Consider the following 21469-nt stretch of genomic DNA (forward strand, 5'->3'; position numbering starts at 1 on the left):
CGAACAATCGGGGGGCATACGCGTGCCGACGGAGAGAGGCGAACGACGGAGACGAGAGGGTCAGGGTGCGGCAGCACCAATCCTTCCCTTCCACCCCCTCTAACCCCGGCTCCCAACCCCGTGTTCCGTCCGCCTTGTTCTCGGGTAGTACTTCAGATGGGCCAGCTGGCCTGACGCGTTGACTGGAAAACTATGTATGCGAGAACAAATTTATTTACACTGAGCTTTCCGGTCAACCGGGAGTATCTATCTATGCATTTTACAATATACCTCGATTGCCCCCTTTGGGCGTGCTTTACGCGTGAGGGGTGGGCCAGTGCGTAAACAGGAAGCTGGCGGGGAGAAAAAACAAAACAACTGATCAGGAAAACTAACGTTAGTGGGCGAGGAAGCGTTTAAACGGAATCGTGAAAGACGCAGAAGTTAGCGCGTATATACGAAGCCAGAACTTAAGTGACCACGACTTAAATTCCGCAAGAACGAAATGCGAGAATTGTGACATTCAAAGAAAAAATTTTTCGTCGCTACGAACCTCGCAGATAAAAAAAAGCGAGGTTGCCCGCCGCGAAATCAAGCAAAAAAAAAAAAAAGGTGGGGGGGGGGGGGGGGGGGGGCTGGAGCAGCGGCAATGGGGAAGACGATTCACGCAGTTCACGTCGTCTCCCGAACAACGAGGGTATAAAACGAGAGACGTCGCCGCATACACTTTTTGGAACGGCTCTGATCAACAACAACGGGGTTCTTTAGCGTATACCGCTTCACGTATACCGAAGAACGGTATACGTGAGCTGTCTTAACGTTATCTTGCTGATCTTTTTTTTTTTTTTTTGCATTCCGAACCAATCGAAACGCGAGCGCGCCAAGGCTGTGGGTCGAACCCACGACCTCCTAGTATAGGCACCAGAATTCGCCCTGCCTACGCAGACACGCTTATCTGTATACAGATCGCAAAGTATACGAACACGTATAGGCGTAGATATACGCCAATCACCATTAACTACATGCGCTCAAAGAACAAAAAAAAAATCAAGAAATAAATGAATAACTGCGGAGGCAACAACGGACTAACCATCCGGATCAGTCTGCGAAGAGAATTAACGTATACTAAGACAACTACGTTTATGCCCATCGGATCAGTTAGGTGGTATAAGGTGAACGTGAAACACTCGAGCACCGAAAAACGCGCCTTCCCACGCTATCGCTCCGATTTATTTCTTTATCTTTTTGTTGCTTTCCCATAGAGCTTTTGCGAGTGGACCGGAAGACCACAGCGGGAGACGATCGCTCTCCGCGCGGCCATATACCTTGGAGACGCACCGGCTCGTTCCTGGCGGTCTATATACCAGCGACCTATGCAGATGCCCTCTCGACAACGCAAGCACGTGCCTCCTATGCAGAGTGAGACCGCTCGAACGCCGTACGACACGCAGAGACAAGAAAAAAAAAAGGGGGGGGGGGGGGCGGACGCCCAACGCAGTATGTCGCCGCAGCCTGGGCATGAAGCCAGGGACATATACAGGGTACTCCAAGGACAAGAGAAGAAAAAGAGAAGCTGCAATAATAATATGAAAAACACACGCTAAGGGGAACGGGGGGGACTTAAAGAACTGCACGCCAGCCAACTGCGCGTTATGCAAAACGACGGCCAATGCCAGCTAAGACGGCGCCAGCTGACCTGTATTCTATACACTCCACGGGGAGGCTTTGCGCATCCGTATACACATATATCGTTCGGGAAACAATGCGACAGGGTGCCGGTCGAATTAGCGCGCAGACGGCCACGGGGGTGGGGAGGTGGTTCTTGGTATACATGTACACATTCCACGTCCACTTAGTCGCGCACTTGCTTGTTTCGCGTGAGCGTCTTTTTGTTCCGGGACATGTGAATTGGGACGGGGGATTGAAGTAAAAACATCGTCCTGGAGGGACAAAGCCGTTTCGGTACGGACGCTCGCGGAATTTCGGCCTCGATACCGCAGTTCCAAGCAAGCAGGCTGATCGGTACACATTCTGCCCTTGCGCGCGCGTGTGTGTGTTGCTGATGCGCAGCTTTAATTGTGCATCTTCCTCGTTCTTGTATATAAGTCATTCAACCATCTCATCGCATATCCAGGCACACAGGCGGATTCGAGAGACGTCACGACGGCGCCGCAGGAAGAAACCCTCGCGACCCCGTTACATAAAAACCGCTTCGCTTACGCCGATAGGTCTGAAACGCGAGGAAGCCAACTACACAAAGAACGCTCCCTTTTACAGGCATACAAGTATACTTGAAACACTCGACGCGCGATCATGACAAGCCTCCGCAGTCGTGGCACAAGTATATGCGGACACACGCACACTGACCAACGATGCAAGGGAAATGCGACTTGTACTTTGCGTTCTACACAACAATAATTGTAATGACGATGTGACGGGGGACGGACGCCCCTACACGCATGCATTACGGAGGGTAAAAGGGCTAGCGGAGCGGCAGCTGCAGCGTTCACGGACCGGCCTGGTTACGGCACAGCAAGTTCTGCAGTTCTCGTCGCATCCGCAGAGCTATAACCACGCGGGCTGACCAACGATGTAACGCAGTAGCACGACGGTGATTACAGCGGCGAAGGAGTGTCGGGGGGGAGGGGGGGAGGCCGGTGGGCGGTATCATCGGATCGCTGCGCAGACCAGTTTCGGAAACACTGCGGTCCATGTTTACATATATATGCAATCATCGTCATACTATTTCATATCCGCTGCAAGAAGGATGGCCCCTTTCTGCACTGCCTTGCAAGCAACTCCGTCGAATGCCAGCGAATTCCTCACCGCAAAACCTATATACTCGTCCGCCCCAAGCGACTATATAAGCATTTCACCTTCCTCTGCGCACGTTCTATGCGCTAGTCTATTAGACCGCCGGTTCAACACCCATCACGGGGCTATACCGAACTACGTTTCTTCCTCTACGTACGAAACAATTTAACATATTCATGGATGTACAAAGAACCCTGCAGTTCTCTTTTTTTTTTTTTGTGTGTGTGTGTGAGGGGGCGACATCTTGTGCCAAGTAGAAACAGTACGATAGCTGCGCCAGACGACACGAAAACTGCACGCAATAAACTTTCATGGCGGTAGCTATCACACGCTCGCCTCAAGACATTTCGGTGCAACAAGCAAGTACATAGTCAGTATTATTCTACGCAGTTTTCAAAACTACGGCTGGCCCCATCGGAGGCGCAGTTCGAGCTCGCTGTCGCGTACAATGCAACAATTTGTCGCTGCCCTAAGTGATGAGGGTGTTTGTTATCCGCCGGTACAAACCGGCCACCTTTAAGGGTGCGAAACCTCGTCCCTTGGCAGCTGGTATAACCGCCATCTCGTTGTTCAGTGGACCACCGGTTGCCGACACCCGTCCTGTACGACGCATCACGTGACCCGCTCTACGAATCTCGCCTCTCGACCTCAACTATACAGCGTTTACGAACATCTTGAAGGGGGCGGCGCAAGACGACGAAGACAGAAGGCAGGAACACACAGACGACGAAGGCAGAAGGCGGGAACACACAGACAACGAAGACAGAAGGCAGGAACACACAGGACTGCGCCGTACTGTGTGGTTCCTGCCTTCTGTCTTCGTCGTCTTGCGCCGCCCCTTTCAATATGTTCGACCAGTACCAACTCGGCCAAATGTCGATCCTTCTATAGCGTTTATGAACACTATACCACAAGCAACATGTATACATATACCTTTCGCGAGAGCTCCCAGCTGCAGGCCTGAACGCACTCAGCACGAACCGCCGGAACGCGCTGCCATTCCTTCGGCGAGGCACAACGGAGGCGTAGGCCACCTCTCCGTACTCGGACTCGTCCTCCTCGAGACAATACGGTCGCTGTTCGTCCAGACGATACTGCCGCATCTTCCGCGTTCGCACTTCCCGCACGACGATAACCACGAGCAAAAGAAACAAAACGAAACAGAAAAGAGAACAACGCTTCGATCACACGAAATCACCACCCACACGTCGGGACACGAACGATTCGCACAGAAGAACGTGAAGGCCTGGAAAAAAACAGAAACCGCCGCAAATGCGGTTTCAAGCTCAATGTACGAGCAACAGATTGTTTCCCACAATGTCCAGGTCGGATAAAGAACAAAAAATAATAAAACCAGAGAAAAAGATACGGACATATTAACGAAAGACGGGCGAGGTGGCGGAAACGAATAAGGGGGTATAATTACGGCGGCGCGGCGTGAAAGAAGCGACGAGCGATTACGAGCGACCGCAAAATAATAACAAAAAACTGGATGAAAAAAAAAAAAGCATGGCGCGGTGTGTAAGCACGTAATCACGGCTGCCGCGTCGCTGTCTGCGCTAATCGGCGGTTTAACGCGCGGATGATAAGAAGCGATTTCTACACGCACAGGCGAGAGGGCACCGTTAATTAATCATAAGTTCTTATCAATGAAACGTCGCAGGGAATGTTGTTACAGGTGTCTAGTGGCGTCAGCGAGAGAGCCGGCCGAGAGGGGAACTGGTGCACAACCGATAAGAAGTGTTACAGAGACTATCGCCTGATCAGCGCAATGCGAGGAATCTCTTAGGCCGGTAACTTCACCTCGGAGCCCTTACGAATAATTTCGGCATTGTTTCATTTTTCTTTCCGCGCGTGCGCGCCTGCGCGTCTGTACAACACCCCGGATGCGGGACAGCTGCAATAACGCCAGTGTGCATCAACACGTACACGACTTCCCCAAACCCACCGCGTTAAAACGAGACTGCGCAGTATCGCATATACGTAGTCACATATCTGTGCAGATGACGCCATCGGATGCGCGCGCAATAGAGGGGGGGGGGGGGGGGGGGGGGGGGGGCTTTAACACCAACGAGAGCGCCCTTTTAATTACAGGCTTGTGGCGATAACCTTTACACGATAACCTTCACCTCCAGCTGAGGCTACAATTGCACAGCCTGTGGGCCCCTCCATCACCCCCGGTTGCCTGCGCTGCTGTCTCGCATCAACGCCGGAAATTTGCAACCTGTGTCACTTGGGAAGCCCCACAGGCCGGTGGGGGAGAGAGAGGCAGAACAGCTAATTAAAGAGACATTATAAAGACAAGCGCTAAATCAGTTCCCGTTGATTAAGCATTCTTTCGAAACGCTGCGTTTTTGTGCGCAATAACAGGTTGGCTACTAGAAGAGAAAATAGAGGTCAAAGTTTTGTTTTTAGATTTCGCGTCGTAACCCTATAGCGCCGGTTCGTCAATGCGACGTGTGTGTGTGTGTGTGTGTGTATGCACACACACACACACACACACACACACACACACACACACACACACACACACACACACACACACACACACACACACACACACACACACACACACACACACACACACACACACACACACACACACGCACGCAAACATACATACATACTGGCCGCTGTGGCTAAATATATTTATCAAACGTAGTAGGCTCCGTCTTTGGGTCATTTAGAACACAATGTATATTTGCCAACAAAATTCATGACGTCACAGTTGCGTCTGCAAAATTTGGCAGACTCAACTGTGTTGGACGTCTACTTAGTGTGACTAATTAACAATGTTTGAATAATTAACCCTTAATGTAATTACCGCGCATACTGCAATTATCGGTCCTGATATTGTTTCGGCCTTTTTCGCAGTCTGATAAGATTCAACATAAAAAGCCTAGTAATTTATTACTTTGTGAAAGAAAGGCATGCGCTGTGCATGGAATGCGATACGAATTTTGTTTGCGCGCTGTAACTATTAAAAAGGAAAGTCAGAGGAATAATTTAGTCAAAACCGAAGACCTGGTTCAGCAACTTTGACAGTTGAATAGTACAACCTCTACCTCGCGCATACGGCAACATAAACACATAGCGTACATATACATAAATATACAAGGACAGTCACGGCGACGCCAAAAATTATCCGGGAATGTCCATCAAACTGCTATTACAATAGAGAAATATTATCTAGGCCCGTCAAACCTAAAGCCGTGGCGATATGGTACGGGAAACTTACCTTATCGCAAACCCAACCTTTGCGATAAGAGTGGCTTTTCTTAAGTATCGTAGAAACGTAACTAACTATAGCACCATCTCAACATTTTTTTTTCTCTCTCTTTAGTGACCCGTTAATTTTGACCACCTGGAGTTCCAGCGCTCTTTTCTTTATTATTATTATTCTAACCCGCGGTCTCATGCTCAACACCGGAAAGTCTGTTGCCACTCAGCTACTGGGGCAGAGTTCCTCTTACAAATCGAAAAAAGCAGGAGGGGGGGGGGGGATGACAGTATAATTCAGCGAGGAAGGATACGACAGAATATTACGGCATAACCCAGTTGCAAAAGCATTTGCGAAAAGTCCCGCGATCATTTCTCCGCGGGCGTCCATCATTCCAACATGACCGCGTACGCGTGACGAAGGTCGTCGCTTTCGCTACGTCCGTCATTTCGCCGCATCTCCCTTCGCTAAAGCGGGTGACACTATTGCGCACGCGCGAACAAAGGCGATGATGGTGGTAGGGGGCAGGGGGGGGGGGGAGGCACGACATATCGTGCAGCGTCGTAATCGCTCAAAGCCCCCCCCCCCCCCCCCCTCCACGTCGGGGGAGCACACACACAAAACAACGCACTCTCGACTCACGCCAGTCAGTCACAAGTGGGTGCGCATGCCCAAAGAAAACAAACGTTGGAGGAAGAAAAAGCACACTGGCAACGTCACGCCCCAGATACACCTGCTCAGTGGCCTACTTAAAAAAGAATGAGTCGACTTTGCGGGAAAAAAAAAGAAGGGAGGGGGGGGGCGCAGGCGGATGTGAAAGTGAGAAGATCGCGTGCGCCGAGATGAAACGACAAACGATCAACTATTTCGAAAAAAAAAAAAAAGTGTCCAGCGAAGAGGACCAACGGTGTACCTAGTGGGACTCGGCCACACGAACGAAATGACGAATGCAATTAAGAAATCGACGCAAAGAGCCGGCGAAAAAATGCATCGCCGAAAAAAACCAATCGATGAAAAACGGGTGGAATTTAAAAGAAACAGACGACACTTTCGAGGGGTGAAAAGATGGGCGGGGCCGTTGTAGTAATGCCGGCTGGTGATTGCAGCTACTATAACTTTTTTTTTTCTTTTTTCCCTCTGGAGAAAGGTCGGTCTCGTTTTGCTGGAGTGCTCCGAACGAGCCGATGAGTCGCCTCGATCGCATCCCGGATTAGTCAATCGACTTCGCCGGTCCGAATGACGTCACGTCTGAGCTGGACGTCACACGCATGATCGAACGAGAACGACGCAACATTAAAAGGCAGCGCACGTGCGCGCCCACTCTGCTGCTTTCAAGCCGGGTAGCACTTCTCTTTTCAAGGAAAGCAACGGTGCTTTCTAAAGAAACAACGAAAAGCAAAGCTCTGAAACTTTCACAAGTCACTGTAACAGCCAGCGAAAAATCTCGTTCGGAGCACGCGAAACCATTCCGTTTGAGTACTTGAGGAGTGCGTCACGAGACAAGAATCGCCGTACCCCATAGATAGCAGCAGCATTCATTAGGTGGTCCTGCATTTCTCTGACAAAGGACGAGTGCGCATACTCGAACCATATGTAACCACACGTGCATGACGTACGGGTGATCTTGTAGGGAGTTTCAGTTTCGTCCGTTTTCGTTTAGGCGCGTTCCACTTGCTGTGTATGCACACTTGCATTGTGTCATCACTAAAGCTTCACTTGAAAGACAGCGCTTCCGTCGTCTCTTCTCGACGCCTGTCCGTTCGTCGCGCTGCTACACGAAGAACGTGAATTCGCTCGGCTCTCTTCTAGGAGCAGCTGTCACGTCTGCCTGCCTTCACGAGACTTTCGTGTGGCATACGCGCTTCCGTGGTGACGCGGTGTCACTTACTGCTTAAGCTAACCAACGCTACACTACAACGCTTACGACTTGCTGACGTATACACTGCACCGAATCAAAAGTTTTCGTTGAAACTAACAGTTGCGTCCTTTCGAACGACATGACATGGTATTACGTAAACCGTTCGAGCCGGGCAATGACTGCCAAAACAGCCCAAGCCAGACACGCCAATGCAAGAAGACCGAGCTAGCGGGTTTGCGAAGCAGACGCCGCCAGGAAAACAATAGACGGAGCACAGGGAGCAACGGAGGATGGCCTGACAGCTAGGTCAAACGAGGGCTTCTGAAACTGCGAGCGGGTCCGGCGTGGGGGGCAACCCGCTAGCTAGCGAGCTGTCAAAAGAGGCAGCGAAACAACTCCGCTTGCCGAGCGTGGCAGCAGTTCAATAACCCGCTACCTCGAGAAGACAATAAACGCAGGTAAAAAGTAAAAGAAAGTAGCAGTCCGGCGTTGTTCAGATTCACGCGTTGCTCGGCGTTCGGAGGGCTCACCATAAGGCAAAACAAAACTGAAAAAAAAAATTTCGGTCGAAATTTTTCACACGTCTGCAAGAAGACGAGAAAACTGTCCCTGCACTGTTTCATAAATAGGGTGTAAACAGGAAGGTTTTCGAGACGCTTTCTTCGACGGAGCACAAGCGGCAGGCAAGCTAGCTGCGCTTTAAAGTCGCGCGTCGACGGTGAATGACCACACGCGCCAGTTGTCGGAGCATCATCCTTTCCTGTGTTCCAACGAACGCTCCGGACATGACAGAAACAGCGACCGCAGCAGCGTTGGACGTCAAACCGGCGACCCGAGCTTTTACAGAAAAGCCGCGCGGACGACGTCGTCGCACGAAAGCGTGCGATAGCAGGCGACAACGCGGCGTGCAAGCCGGGGTCGACGGCTTCACAGACTGTGGTGCGAGGCGGAAATCGCCTGGGCGACTGAGCGAGAGAACGGCGTCCTCGGAACCGCGTAACACACAACATACAAAATGTTTACCTCATGTTTCCGTTTTCTCCGTTCCGTGCGTCCGCACTGGCGTCGCCGATGGGTCATTTAAGCGTCCAGCGTCCTGCCGGGGGGTAAATCCGAACGGTCACTTCTCGGGGGTCACTCCGGTACGCACACAATTTTTTTTTGTTCCCGAATCCTTCGGCGGATCGCCACCACCGCTCACCGCTCGCACAAAACTTCAAGAGTCGCCCGCCGCCATGTTGATAACAACAACTGAGGCACGCCGGGTAATCTTGCTTTCTGTTATTCTTTTGTTTGCTTTTATCACGGCAGAGCCCTTTTAATATCAAAGTTACATAACTTCCTGCATCGACACTTCAACAAGTGAGTAAAACGCATAACTCAAGATTAAGCATCTTACAAATAAACGTGTCACCTATAGCAACAATAATAAATAACTTTTAGCATTACTGTAAAAAAAAGTTTAAGTTTTTTGTGTATATTATTGCTACTAGATGGCGCGCCAATCTGTAAAGTGTCAAAATAGCGTGCGCATAAAGGTTGGTATTTGAAGCCGAGCTTTTGCACTAACAGTTTTGCATACTTCGCTTGGTGACACACGGGAAAACACTGGCCGATCGAACTTCGTGCTTGTCTATGACGTTTTACCAAAGCAAAGATTTGCGTAAGAAAAACCTTGCGCAAGAAAATAGCATTGAGTCGCGCGGTTGAACGCCAAGCGGCCTAATTTTTGAGGCTTAAAAGGCACGGAATACTTCACACCGCAAATACCAGGCGGAGCCACTTTCTTCGCCGTCGCCATGATGCATTGGCAACGTCACGCAGCCTGCGGTTGATGTGTGTGTGTGTCGTGTGCGAAAGGAAGACGGCGGCGGCGGTGCCAAATAAGTTGTCAATCTCGAAGTTCGGATGCCCGCTTAAGTTAAGACACTAGCGTCGCGATCATGACTTTCATCACGTCGTGGGAAGAATTCTCGAAAGCCGCCGAGAGGCTCTACCTCGCCGATCCCATGAAGGTGAGAAGGAAAGAAGTAAATGCCCGCAAGCCGGCACATGCGGCATGGTCGGTGTGTGTCTTGCAAATTGCTGGCTTTCGCAGATTATGAGCGATCTGACAACGAAATGCCCTTTCCAGAGCACGAGAAAGTTCGCTGTGCACGCCCTGCGCGTCTTAATTGGCGCAAGCGAATCTTGCATGCGCTCGCTCCAGATGGTGTACGTCCCAAATCGGCATTCCAGAGTGCGGGACAATTTGTGTACACGTGTTACAACTGTAGTTACGATTATCTCTTCTTCCTCTGCAGGTTAGGTTCACTGTAAAATACAGGCACTGCGATGGCAAGCTCCAAGTCAAAGTAACAGACAATCAAGTGGTACGTAAAGCGGTCGACGATCGCGTTTTGAATCGTTGCCAGCGCTCTCCCAAGTCGTGGGCGCCAGTATTAAATGTCCTAAACCTGCTTATCCTGTGGAACATGTTTAGGACAACGGCAGGTCTATGAAATGTCCGTAATTGGGTGCCGCTGCCAAAGGTATGCAACCGTAACGCAGCGAAAACAGTTTCATTACGTCAAATAGCTGACGTCAGCATACTTCTAAACTTTCACCTAGCCCACGTGCAATGTCCACACTTGTGCTGCTCGATGCGAAAGGTAGTACGTTATGAAAGTGCATAGCAAGCTTGTAATGTGAATCTCGATGTGAAACTCTCGGATCTCCACGCTCGAACGCTTTAGACGAATGTATTATATACCTCTGTGCACCGTTAGCCAGCTTCCTCTCATTCAAAACAAGTGCTTTAGAAGGAAGTGTTGTCAGCCATGCTTGTGGGCAACTTCACGAGGTCGCCTTTGCTGCACAAAGCGAGGTAAAGTTGGCAGTTGCTATATAATTTGTGGATGAGCGAGCTCGGCAATGTTCGCCTCAACCACAAGAAAAAAGTTGAGTGGTCAATTTGTGATGTCAATGTTTTTCTGCAGCTGGTCAAGTGCACATATCTGCTTCTCGTGAACAAGTCGGGCAGTATTTACTAGAGTTTCTCCCGACGTAAAAGTTTTGAAATATGTCCACATTTATGTGTAGCTAAAGCTGTGTGAAGCTTTGATGCAGCACGTTTTGCAGCTTAAACCTCCTGCTGAACACTTGATTTCATGAAACGTGTAACTCGCTGTGTCACAGCTTCGAGGCACCTGTATCAGAGGAATGAGAACAACTTTACGTAGTTTCATGCACAGGAAATAACGAAATGCATTCTGAGCTCAGTGAGGTCGCCAGCCACATTTGAGGTGCCGTCTTTTGCAAACGCATGAACTTCACAGGACGAGTTTGAGCAAACTTGAGTCTCACGAGGTTGTTTGGCAGCATTTGGTTGTAATCGATTCTCACTGGTCAAAATATGACAAGGCTACTAATAGAAGTCTATTTTTTTCCCCCACAGTGCCTTCAATATCTGACAGAACATTCTCAAGACGTCAAGAGGATAGAAAAACTAACCAACCTGCTGATGAGGCATATGGCATCGAAGGAACGATGACTGTGCGGCCTTCGCCCATGCTTTGCGCGCCTTGTACATTCTTCATGCCTACAGACTGTCGTTTCCGGGAGACCTTGTTAAGTCTTTTGTGGACGTGGCTGTGGCGCTTGTTACGGGGTGATGGCAGTTCTTCACTCAACTCTCTACACTGAATACCGTTTTTGATTTGAGCACGAGTGGTTTGTGCTCGTTCAGTCTTTTTAAGTGAGCAACGTGTGTGAAACCACTGTAAATAGCGCTGTCTCCAGTTGCACCGTTCATGGAAGAACTGTTGACGAGTACGGTGTGTGGCTGCTTTCTATCAAAGGTCCTTTACGGGCCAAATGCCTTGCTCGAATCGAGCACTTTCAGGTCTGCTTGGAAGGCTGTTGACATGTCCGGGCCAGAGACGACGGAATTTACTGGCCAGAAAAAACGGTCATGAAAAAGATGAATACGGCACCAGCAGAGCTTGGCCGACCTTGTGTGCTGTAGGTTGTGCATAGCAAGCATCTTCAACGCAATGCATTGCTTCCAGTCAAGCACACATCAGGAATTGTTCAGGAAGCAAACCTAACTAGCCAGCCAAAAGACCAGAGGAAACAGTCTTTGTAAATCATGGATGCTGCAGCAGCAGCAAAGTTTGTCACAACTTTCATGCAGTGACCTGTATGATTAGCTTGTTTACAAGTTTTGCAAAAAACTCGTGGGGGAAGAAGGCCTTGCTTGGAGAAGGCCACGACAAGACTACTCAGGTGATTATACAGGCTCTTGGCGTGTCCCTAGAGCGAAGGTGACAGCTTGCGAAAAGGGCAGAAGCGGTGGTCTTGTGCAACATGCAGACCGCAAGGTGGGGAAGTGTGCTAAGGCTTCTGGGATATATTGTCACTTGTTCAAAGAAAACTTCTCTCCGATTGAATGAAGCATGGCTGACGACACTTAAGTGTTGATGTGCTCTTACGCATTTGCCTGAAGTTGTTAACCCGAGCGAGTTGTTTCTATATGCAATCTCTGCAGCTCTATTCAGGATCAAACGCTTTTAAAAAATGCGTTTCCGGTACACTTTTCTCACTCTTCTTCATTTGTTGCACAAAATTTCGTGCTGCCCAAATCGGTTTCGTGTCGCTGACATCGCTCGTTTTAATTGAATAAAACAGTGTATGAAGCCTCACGTGGCAGGGTGTTGTGTTGTCGCTGCATCTGTTGTGAAACTCGGACAATACTGGCTGGAAATGTTGGAAAGCCTTTATTTTCTTGTTCGGAAACACTTCTCTTTTTTTTTTTACACGCACTGGTAAGCACAAGGTTTGGTGCACGATATTTTGAAAAATCGGCTCAAGATTTCGGTTGTTCCGACAAGCAACCCCCACCACACACTCTCGTACCACTCATTTCATGTACAAAACGCGCAATACATAGATGATGTAGGCTCATTCCAAAGTGTAACTGCAGCCAAACTTCATTCCTACTTGAGCCGGCAACAGATTGTTCACTGAAACTCGCAAAGTACAACGCTCACACTCCTCGTACCCCCGTTTTTATGTCCAGAAAGATTTCAAAGTTGTGAAATTACATAGCGGATGCAGTTCACCCATTTAGAGAGGGCAATCGGGTGACAAACTCCCACTAGCACCTCGCCTACCAATGGCATTCTCGACATGCTTAGAATTTTTTTGTCCAAGCTCTTAAAAAAATACAGACCAAATTTTTGTTGTGCTTTATTATGTTATGAAGGATGGTGCAGAGTTCATTAGTTACAGTACGAAGCTCTGGTTTGAGAATGCAACAAGGTTCATTACACTGTCTTTTGACACAACCAGTTCAAAATACATGCCAAGCACACGTGCAGTGCAAGGCTTGAAAAGTAGGGTTCCACGGTTGGCAATGCTTATGGCCACATTCTAATTTCTGCAGTGTAACCAGTCTCGCTTTGAAAAGAAAGCACTCCTGCATTTGTAGTACATTTAAATGCATCACATATAAGCAGTTGCAATGCCGTGTGTGAATCTACATTCCAGCAAAATTGGAACTACTTTTTCGGGCTATGAGGGCTGAAGTATGTAGTACATGGCAGTATTGCTGAAAGGAGAATGAATTTCCTTAGCACTTTCTAAAAAGAAAAGAAGGGATTTTAGTTGCTAGTATGTGTGCAATTTGAAAACAGGTGTATTATACGTAAGTCAGCATAGGTGTTTACTCCTAAATTTACCAGAGGGAGCTATGGTGCTGCCATCGCTAAACTACCATGAGAAGGGCCATGGTTGATGGTATATGAATTTGTCCAATCTGTGACTGTGGTTCCAGATGTTCTTGTGGCTCCATTTATTGCACTTTTATCTCTGAATTTCCTAGAAATACCTAATATTCTAAACCTATTGAGGCAAGTAATTTTCTGCACGGATGCATAACCACACAAATTAACCACAAATAACCACAACAATCCAAATTGCACCCCACTATGGTGGCTCCCTTGGAGTGACGGAAGCTAATCTCAAAGGTGATGCTTCTGTGTACTGCAGATGCAAGAATACTGCAGGAGCATGCGTCATTGCCAGTGTGTTTTGAACATCGCCCATAGCCAATTGTTGCATCCATAGCAGCACAATACTCTGTTGATCAATTTGCGAAGTCACAAGGCCGTCTGAAGCCGGAAAGATGATCTTCAGGCAAATCCACATACTGGTGGCCGAGCTACAATGCTTGCAGCCCCCAGAGATATTGTTGTCGAAGTTCCCCCTTGTAATTTTCAAAGGGAACCGAGCAATAAGCACTAATAATTTATACAGTTTAGTCGGGTTTTAGCACATGTGGGCTTGTTGCACGTTTTACGCACATCTCGAAAATAAAATTGCATCTTCGCCTCCTGCTGCTTGTCATCTGCTGGTCAACAACTTGCCTCGAGGATGACTGACCATCTTTAATGGCACGAGAGCATCGTTGGCCAAAGAGCGCCACAACTGCGTTTATGGTCTCGTGCGAATTTGCGATGGCTCGCAGTTGGTTTGGAAAACAACTCGCCTTGTCTCACGCTCAAGACAAACTTCAGAAAGGAGTGGCCCTCAACCGGGCAACGTAAATGGTGTGCAACGTTCATACCAAAGTGCAGCTGCCTCCGGAGAAGTAAAGAAGCAAAGCAAGATGAGAGAAATTGAAAGCCGCACCAAGATCTGCAGGATCACTAGGCAAAGTAGTACATTGTTCCGCCTTCATGGCCAGAAAAGGTTGTTTGTAAAGACTGCACTAACTTTTCTCTTTTTCTGCTTTGTCACCACAAGAAAGTGAAAAGTGCCAACCCCACTTTCACTTGTGCTTGTCAACAAATTTTGGCCAGGCACGTCCTGGGTATTTCACACCTGGTTTCTTCACTTCCTAGAAATTCCACAGAAACCAGTTTTCCGTGCTGGATGAATCTCGAGTTGTCACTGGACTCTGGACGCACAGCTGGAAGGTTTGCCTGCCACAAAAAGCATCTGTTGCTGACAAGCCTTACAGCAGCAACGTTCTGAATATAGCTTTTCGTGCCAGTGTCACTCAGATAGCGTTACAATCAAAACTGCTAGTAAGTGCGGGTTCACTTGTGGTAGCTTCTTGCAGGAGTGAAACGACTTAAATTGCACTGTTGCTACCATCTACACAAGATGGCAAAAAGCACATTAACTGAATCAAAAAGTGTGGTCCAAGAATAGCGCATTTCAGAAGGGTTCCACCAAAGAACCTTCAGCACTGAAGTAAAATATTGCACACCTACACCAAGCTCGGCGATCCTGCAGGGGCTACATAAGTAGCAGAACACTAAAGCAATGTATCGCTTTAAATGCGATACATTTTACCATACAATGCATTTTGTGGATTTAAATATGGCAGCACATTGTTGCTTCTCAGTGGTTAAGGATTTCCACCATTCACGTGCACAGCACCCAACGAGAAAAAAAAAAAAGGAAAATTCGATGGCTAGAATTATTGCCCAAATTCTAGCTGCCAGCCATACACTACAATTCTTTGGAGAATGCAGAAAGCCCAGTAGTTGAACGCAGTGCAAAACAGAATGGCACTGCGTGTAATGTTTGCTCGATTGCCCATCAATTTCCGTATCATTGTATCGCAACAGCACATGCTGGTTAGTTCATCCGTAGACAATTATTGAGGCAACAAAACTGTTGCAAACCGCAGTACTGAGCTTACTGTAAATGAGGGACATGCATTCTAGTGTTATGCATAACACGTTTCATTGAATGTCTAAGCAGTATCATAACCTTGGCATAACAAAGCTGAAGGGGGAAGCCACAGTTACTTTATATCAATTTAAAATAAATTTATGCATCGTTAAAATTAAATGCTAAACACACGGGCTGCTAAAGGTATCTTGAAGTGGAATTATGATTACTTGGTTATATCCATCATTTCGTTACAAGGTTAGACTGTAGATGCGCATTCGGAAATGTGAATGACCAGCCGGACTTAGGCAACAGTGGTATAGAAAACTCCCTTACTAACTGAAGGTTAACAGTGTAACCAAAGAAGGATGAGGCAACCTTGTGATAGGTTCACAATTTCATAGCTTTTATTTACAATCCAGCCAACAGTAGGCGTAAAAAAAAAGTCATGCTCAGAGTTAAAAAAAAAAATGAAGAGTCCATGTGTAAAGACTTCTGCTTGCTTATGCATGTGCAGAATTTCTTGCGTGTGTGTCTTTATAAATAAATGGCAGTAGGTTATTCTAAGGAACTTTGAAGTGGCTCTCACTAGTGCTGTTAGGTTATCGGGCTTCATCAAGCACTTGGCCATGACTGTGGGAACTAAGCACGCCTTCTTGCTGCTGGTATGCAAGTTTGCTGTGGAAATTTAGATCCGTGAAGACTCGAAAACCACTCCAAGGTCCCTTTCAAGTCAAAGTAAACAAAGCTAGCTAAAAAAAATAAAAACATACCAACAGCAGTATCACCAGCTAAACTAACACATACAGAGATCAAAATAAACGTAAGCTCGCCAGTGATCTTTTCTAAGACCAGCATCGACTGCTAGAATCAAACGATCTTGCACAACTTGTCAACTGACACACCAGGTGGGGCTGCCATGCATCGAGTCTGCCTCTTGCCATACAACATTGATGGTGACCTACTTGCCTTCTGTTCTGGCAGGAGTTCCTTTGCCCAGGCGTCCGCTCGAGGCATGCGAGGCATGCCATCGTAATGATCAAATCGCCCATGCAAAGGTGACCGTGCGAATAGACCAGTACTAGAACAGATGGCAAACCAGCACTGCGAGTCAACTAGCTTCACTTGCTGCCTCATAAATTGCACGCAACCTTAAAGGCACAATGGTGCCCACGGGCATTGTAAAATGATGCCCACAGGCATCGGAGGCATCGTTAGGTTCATCAGTGTATCGTGGAGCCAATAGCGAGTGTGGTGCGATGTCGCTGGCACTCAAGCGACTGACGCCGTGTTGCCAATCGTGAAAAGAGATCGGCTCAGAGCACAGCCCCTAGAATTCCTTGCTGCCACTTGCCTTTGCATTCCCAGTAAACAATTGAGCACAAGAAACAAAAAAACAAAAAAGACTCAATGTTGCACATGCTTCAGAAAAAAGAAAAAACGCAAGTAAGACACACAAACGTTCACATGCAACAAAAAGTAAACCAAAGCTTTGGACACACGTCTTCTGAGCATGGCTTTCATTTCTCTGTTTCATAACTGCAGACTCCTCGTATGCACAAGAATAGAAGCCTGCACAGACAGCGCTTTAAAAACAATTGAAACGTTACGTTAAAAAACTAGCAGCGGGGGGAGGCTCCGATATCAAAAGGCGACGACCGACGAGGAAGGCAGAATGTATTTACAGGCTCCTCGTGTCGCCGAGCGAATACGCCGGCCCAATGCCACCATCTTCGGCTGCAACATCTATCTTGATGCTGTGGAGTAAACAGAAGCATATGAGGAACGCTGTAGTCCAATGCCGTGCATCGATAACACTTGAATCACAGGGTTTCCACTTTCAAAAGCCCTTTGGGCATCTATGACTGTGCATGCCAAGTTCTTGCTCTTAAATCTAGAAGTCCGAAGAAAACCCTGATGAAAAAAGATGAAAAATGCGTTCCATGTACCGAGTAGATACACGTGTAATGAAAAATCCGGCATTGTGCTTGAATTTTAATCCGGCAGTAAATGAAGACAAAAGTCTGGGTGGTTGTTGGCAAAGCTGGTTCGTTACTGTATTTCCTCGCATAATGATCGAACTTTTTTGTCAGAAAAATTGACGCAACATCAAGGGTGCAATCATTACGTGGGTTAAATTTCCCGCGAGAAGAAAAAAAATTTGTTTTCGTACCGCGTTTGCTGCGGGACGCCAAAAAGAAAATGGCGGCCGGCGAAGCAAGCCGAACGCGATTTTTTTTCTTCTTCTCGCGAGTACATTACGTGCATTGAAACAGTTTCTTCCGTATCAGTAATGAATAATATAGTTAATATTGGCAAGTTTGCGGCAATAACGTAGCCATGTCCACTTTGAGGGGGCAGAAACAGATAGGCGCGCTTAGCTGCCAGTGACATAGAAACACATGGCCGGCATGCTGTGGAAACTGCAGCATCTGTCTTCACTACTATCCTAATACGGCAAGTTTCCGCTAAGGGTGGGTGAATATCTTAGCTGTGTTACAAGCGTCGGCGGATGAATAGGGTACACATTTAACGTATCAGTGTAAACGTGGCTACTATCGTTGCCGCTCGAGATTTGTTGCATGCCCACGAGTGCAGACGAGAAGAATCGAATGGCGCCTTTTTTGTTGTTGTTGACCACAACCATTATAAAGCCTACATATAATAAAGGCAAGTTTGGTTGCAGCTTTTCTTTAGTCGTGTAAGTGCGGAAAGTGATGAAAGTAATGAAACGAGGCATCTACTTAAGAATGTTTGGTGCATGCAGAAGGCTTGGTCTGTCTTGATGAGTCGTTCGCGTAGCATTCGACAGATGGTAAGGCGATAAATATTAGCTAGACTTGGCACACGACATATCGCTGCGGGCAAGTTCGGGGTGCGATCATTACACGGGAAATTTTTAAAAATCTAATTTTGATGACAAAATTCAGGGGTGCGATCATTATGCGAGTAAATACGGTATATGCTAATGGTGCATCAAGTTGGGAAGCCATCACATACTGTGATGTGTTTATGGGGTGCCCACTGTTTGAAACAAGATTTGTTCCTGCATCTGAACTATATTTGTTCAACTGAGGTGTGCAGTCTACATTTGCTTAGGTAATAAAACATACTCATAAATTTGAAATATAACGCTCCACTGTTATCTCCTTGGAATGATTCTAATACAGCCAAACCTGATGAATACATACCTGATTAATGTGTAATTGCGGTTTAAACATAGTCACGAAGATTCCCCTACCTAGCCCCCATTGAACCCCATGTATTGGCTGACTGTTTAGGTCGTAGTCGCTCAGTGCCCACGAAACGGTTAGTGCGTACTATTTTCTTTCTCGTTCTACACGCACAGGCACAAAATTGGCAAAATATGATGTGTGCAGACGTTCAATTCTCGAGCTGCGACACCCGGACGACAGCCGCCAGCGAAAGTGACACTTAAACACGGCCACTATTTCCTGGTCATACAGCTGTTGCTGACTGCATCGCACAAAAGCATGGCCTCCGAGATTGGCTTCCGGTAACGCGAAGAAGCTGCCGGTAGGGGTGCGAATTCGCCATCGCCGTCGAACCCAATCCAATCCAAGAAGTAATTGCGCAGAAGCAAATTTTTTGAAGTGCTTAGGCATTTCTATGCTTACCCAACGAGAAAAATGTCTCTCTATCCGTCTGTCCCATAAGACGACTGCTTTCAAGATAAAGCCCACAGCAGCGAGTGACTGCACTAAACTGTACCATCACACTGCCTGTGGCTTCAACGAGAACACAGCGCTCGCGAGGCTCTCGGCACAAGCCACACCCTGCCCCTTTCGCAGGTCGCTTTCAAGATGTGGGCCTGTGCGTCTCTCTTCAGTGCGCAGCGGCAGAAACGCAGAGCGTGGAGCTATAAGCAGACGGCACTTTCTGTCCGCATCGCAGATAGTTTTCAAGATATGGTCCATGTGGCCGTGCCATATATGCAGGTGCCGCCGGTGTACATTCGCTCACACATGATAATGGTTCGACACGGACGGATAAGGCGCTAATGAGCGATAACGGCTTATAATGATCGGAACATCAGCGCACTGGGCACTGTCACATGCAGTACTTTGCTTCCGTTATTAATGCACCTTGCGCTGCCGTGCGCAACAGTTCGTGTCGCTGTAGTGCTGTCGTTTGTTTGTACTGGCTGGATTAAGTTTCATAACATTGATAATGACAGTGGGCTATGCGAAGACGAGCAAGTGGCACAATGCTTATGCATACTTAGAGAAGTTCCTGTGTGAATTTTTTTCTTCTTTATTCCGCCAATGTGTTTGCAGTTGTGGTGTTGTCGTGGTGTTCAACGGTCTTTGCTGCAGTGTGTCGTGTTTATGTTATCGAGAAGTCGACGTTGTTAGATCCGCAGAGTTCTCGCATAGCGACATTGTTGCCACTGTTGTACCTTGCCCATCTTCAAGCGCAAGTGATGACAAGAACGATGTGGAAGTGGACGATCGCCCTTCATTATGCGACATGGCGTGTGCTTTGAGCATCATGCGAGCTTTCGCAGAGAAGCAGGGCCTCTTGGACAAACTTGCTCGCGGCCTTACCGAGTTCGAAGATGTCACAGCAAGGCCACCACGGCGGCAAGTGAAGATTGCCGATTTTTTGCTGCCTAACTACAAATAATGCCTGTCTGAGTGTATCTGTTTGAGAGCATCGTGACATAGTTCTTTTCAGGCCGGTAAGAACCTTCTAAATTGGCATTGGCGGTTAATTCATACATCGCTTAGTGCATACCTAAATGCTATTCCCGGCAGACTATGTATTAACAAGGTTTGACTGTAATGCGAGGAATCTGCACAATTCTTGGTGGACAGAATTGATAATCCCTAAGCTTTCCATGTCTTCCCAGACTGTCTTGCCAAAAATTTCTCGATGCATTGGTGGAAGGAAGAAAATATGCTGCTTCGTAACGCACTCTGTTACAGTACCCATAATAGTTACTAAGTACAGGTTTAGCAGTTCTCGCAAGCCACATGGCCTAGAGCTACACACAGGTTGTATTGCAAATCAATGAACATCTGTTGCCTCTGCATCACGATAGTTCTTTTGTGGTCCATGCTACGTGTGCAGAAGTGCTAAACATGCTCTCTTCAAGTTGGAACTCACCTGCAGCTAGGGCTGAAGCAGACGCCGTAGCTGTGGCTCCTGTTGGCTTGGGTGGCAAGCGCTGCCGCCACTTCTGAATGTCCTCGCGCCGCGCATCAGGCTGAATCTGGTTGCGCACGCCACCGAGCACTGTCGAAGTCGCCTCGGTGGCAACGATGATGCCGGCAGCCATGGTGGGCGGAATCTGACGAAGCAGCCCCCCGACGGCCCCGCTGACTCCCTTCTGGCGGTGCTCCTGTGAAGCCGCCTTCACCAACGTGCGTGCCGTGTCTCCCAGTCCCTGCAGGATAAGACGCAAGGGGAATGGGGGGAGAGAGAAGGCATCAGATCAGGTGCATTAGGCGCGATGGACAGGGGCAGGTATCTTCACGGCAGATAGCGCGCGTCATCACAACTTGCTACCCTCGCCGAGTCCGGCTTTCTCCACACGCAGGCCAGATGGAAAACGTTGGCCAATATTTGCATCCACCTGCTTAGTGCTCATCTGTCTAACCTACTCAGCGTCAAGTCTGTCAACATAAACCGCAATGGTCTGGCTCACTGGGCTAGCTACCTGGTAAGGAATCATGTCCGAGACCGCATGGGAGAGTGCTTACATTAATGGCAACACACCTGCAATAGTTAGTCCCAATTGCACAGCCTTCGGAAACTCGCACTATGAGCGAGGTCCAGAGAAGAACGCCTCTCGCAACAGAGCAACTACGTACAGAAGGTGTCGAGACAACAGCAGGTGCCAAGTTTCGACCTTCAATGTGCCACAAAGGCCGAAATGCAAGAAAGTGCTTGCCACAGAGCTGCAGTCA

At 48.0% G+C, this 21469-nt stretch overlaps 3 protein-coding genes across 6 annotated transcripts in view; 1 reads left to right on the forward strand and 2 right to left on the reverse strand.

The window, feature by feature from the left end:
• The window catches only part of ena (ENAH actin regulator enabled), a 128753-nt gene extending 119624 nt beyond the window's left edge, over positions 1-9129 (reverse strand). Inside the window, exon 1 of the mRNA XM_055072768.2 lies at positions 8895-9129. Within this exon, the coding sequence (XP_054928743.1) occupies positions 8895-8899 (5 nt within the window). The 5' untranslated portion in view covers positions 8900-9129. The remainder of the gene's footprint in view (positions 1-8894) is intronic.
• Positions 9130-9651: 522 nt separating this feature from the next.
• Positions 9652-16304, forward strand: Srp9 (signal recognition particle 9). The gene is made up of 3 exons (XM_050181522.3): positions 9652-9886; positions 10175-10243; positions 11308-16304. The coding sequence occupies exons 1-3, from the start codon at positions 9815-9817 to the stop codon at positions 11401-11403; spliced, it is 237 nt and encodes a 78-aa protein (XP_050037479.1). The 5' UTR covers positions 9652-9814; the 3' UTR covers positions 11404-16304.
• Atg2 (Autophagy-related 2) overlaps positions 15922-21469 on the reverse strand; it is a 117116-nt gene continuing 111568 nt past the window's right edge. For all 4 annotated transcript variants that reach the window (XM_050181520.3, XM_055072764.2, XM_050181521.3 and 1 more), the window contains 2 exons: positions 20667-20946; positions 15922-17293 (listed from right to left, as the gene is read on the reverse strand). In XM_050181520.3, coding sequence (XP_050037477.2) covers positions 17283-17293; positions 20667-20946 — 291 coding nt within the window. In that variant the 3' untranslated portion in view covers positions 15922-17282. The remainder of the gene's footprint in view (positions 17294-20666; positions 20947-21469) is intronic.

Source organism: Dermacentor andersoni, chromosome 7 (assembly GCF_023375885.2).
Source record: "Dermacentor andersoni chromosome 7, qqDerAnde1_hic_scaffold, whole genome shotgun sequence".
NCBI classification, from domain to species: Eukaryota; Metazoa; Arthropoda; class Arachnida; order Ixodida; family Ixodidae; genus Dermacentor; species Dermacentor andersoni.

Bases quoted from the DNA above. Each gene is read 5' to 3' on its own strand.
- Srp9 (XM_050181522.3), top strand. From the start codon at position 9,815: ATGACTTTCATCACGTCGTGGGAAGAATTCTCGAAAGCCGCCGAGAGG. The intron at 9,887-10,174 runs GTGAGAAGGAAA...CTTCCTCTGCAG, and splicing joins ACCTCGCCGATCCCATGAAG to GTTAGGTTCACTGTAAAATA. The intron at 10,244-11,307 runs GTACGTAAAGCG...TTTCCCCCACAG, and splicing joins AAGTAACAGACAATCAAGTG to TGCCTTCAATATCTGACAGA.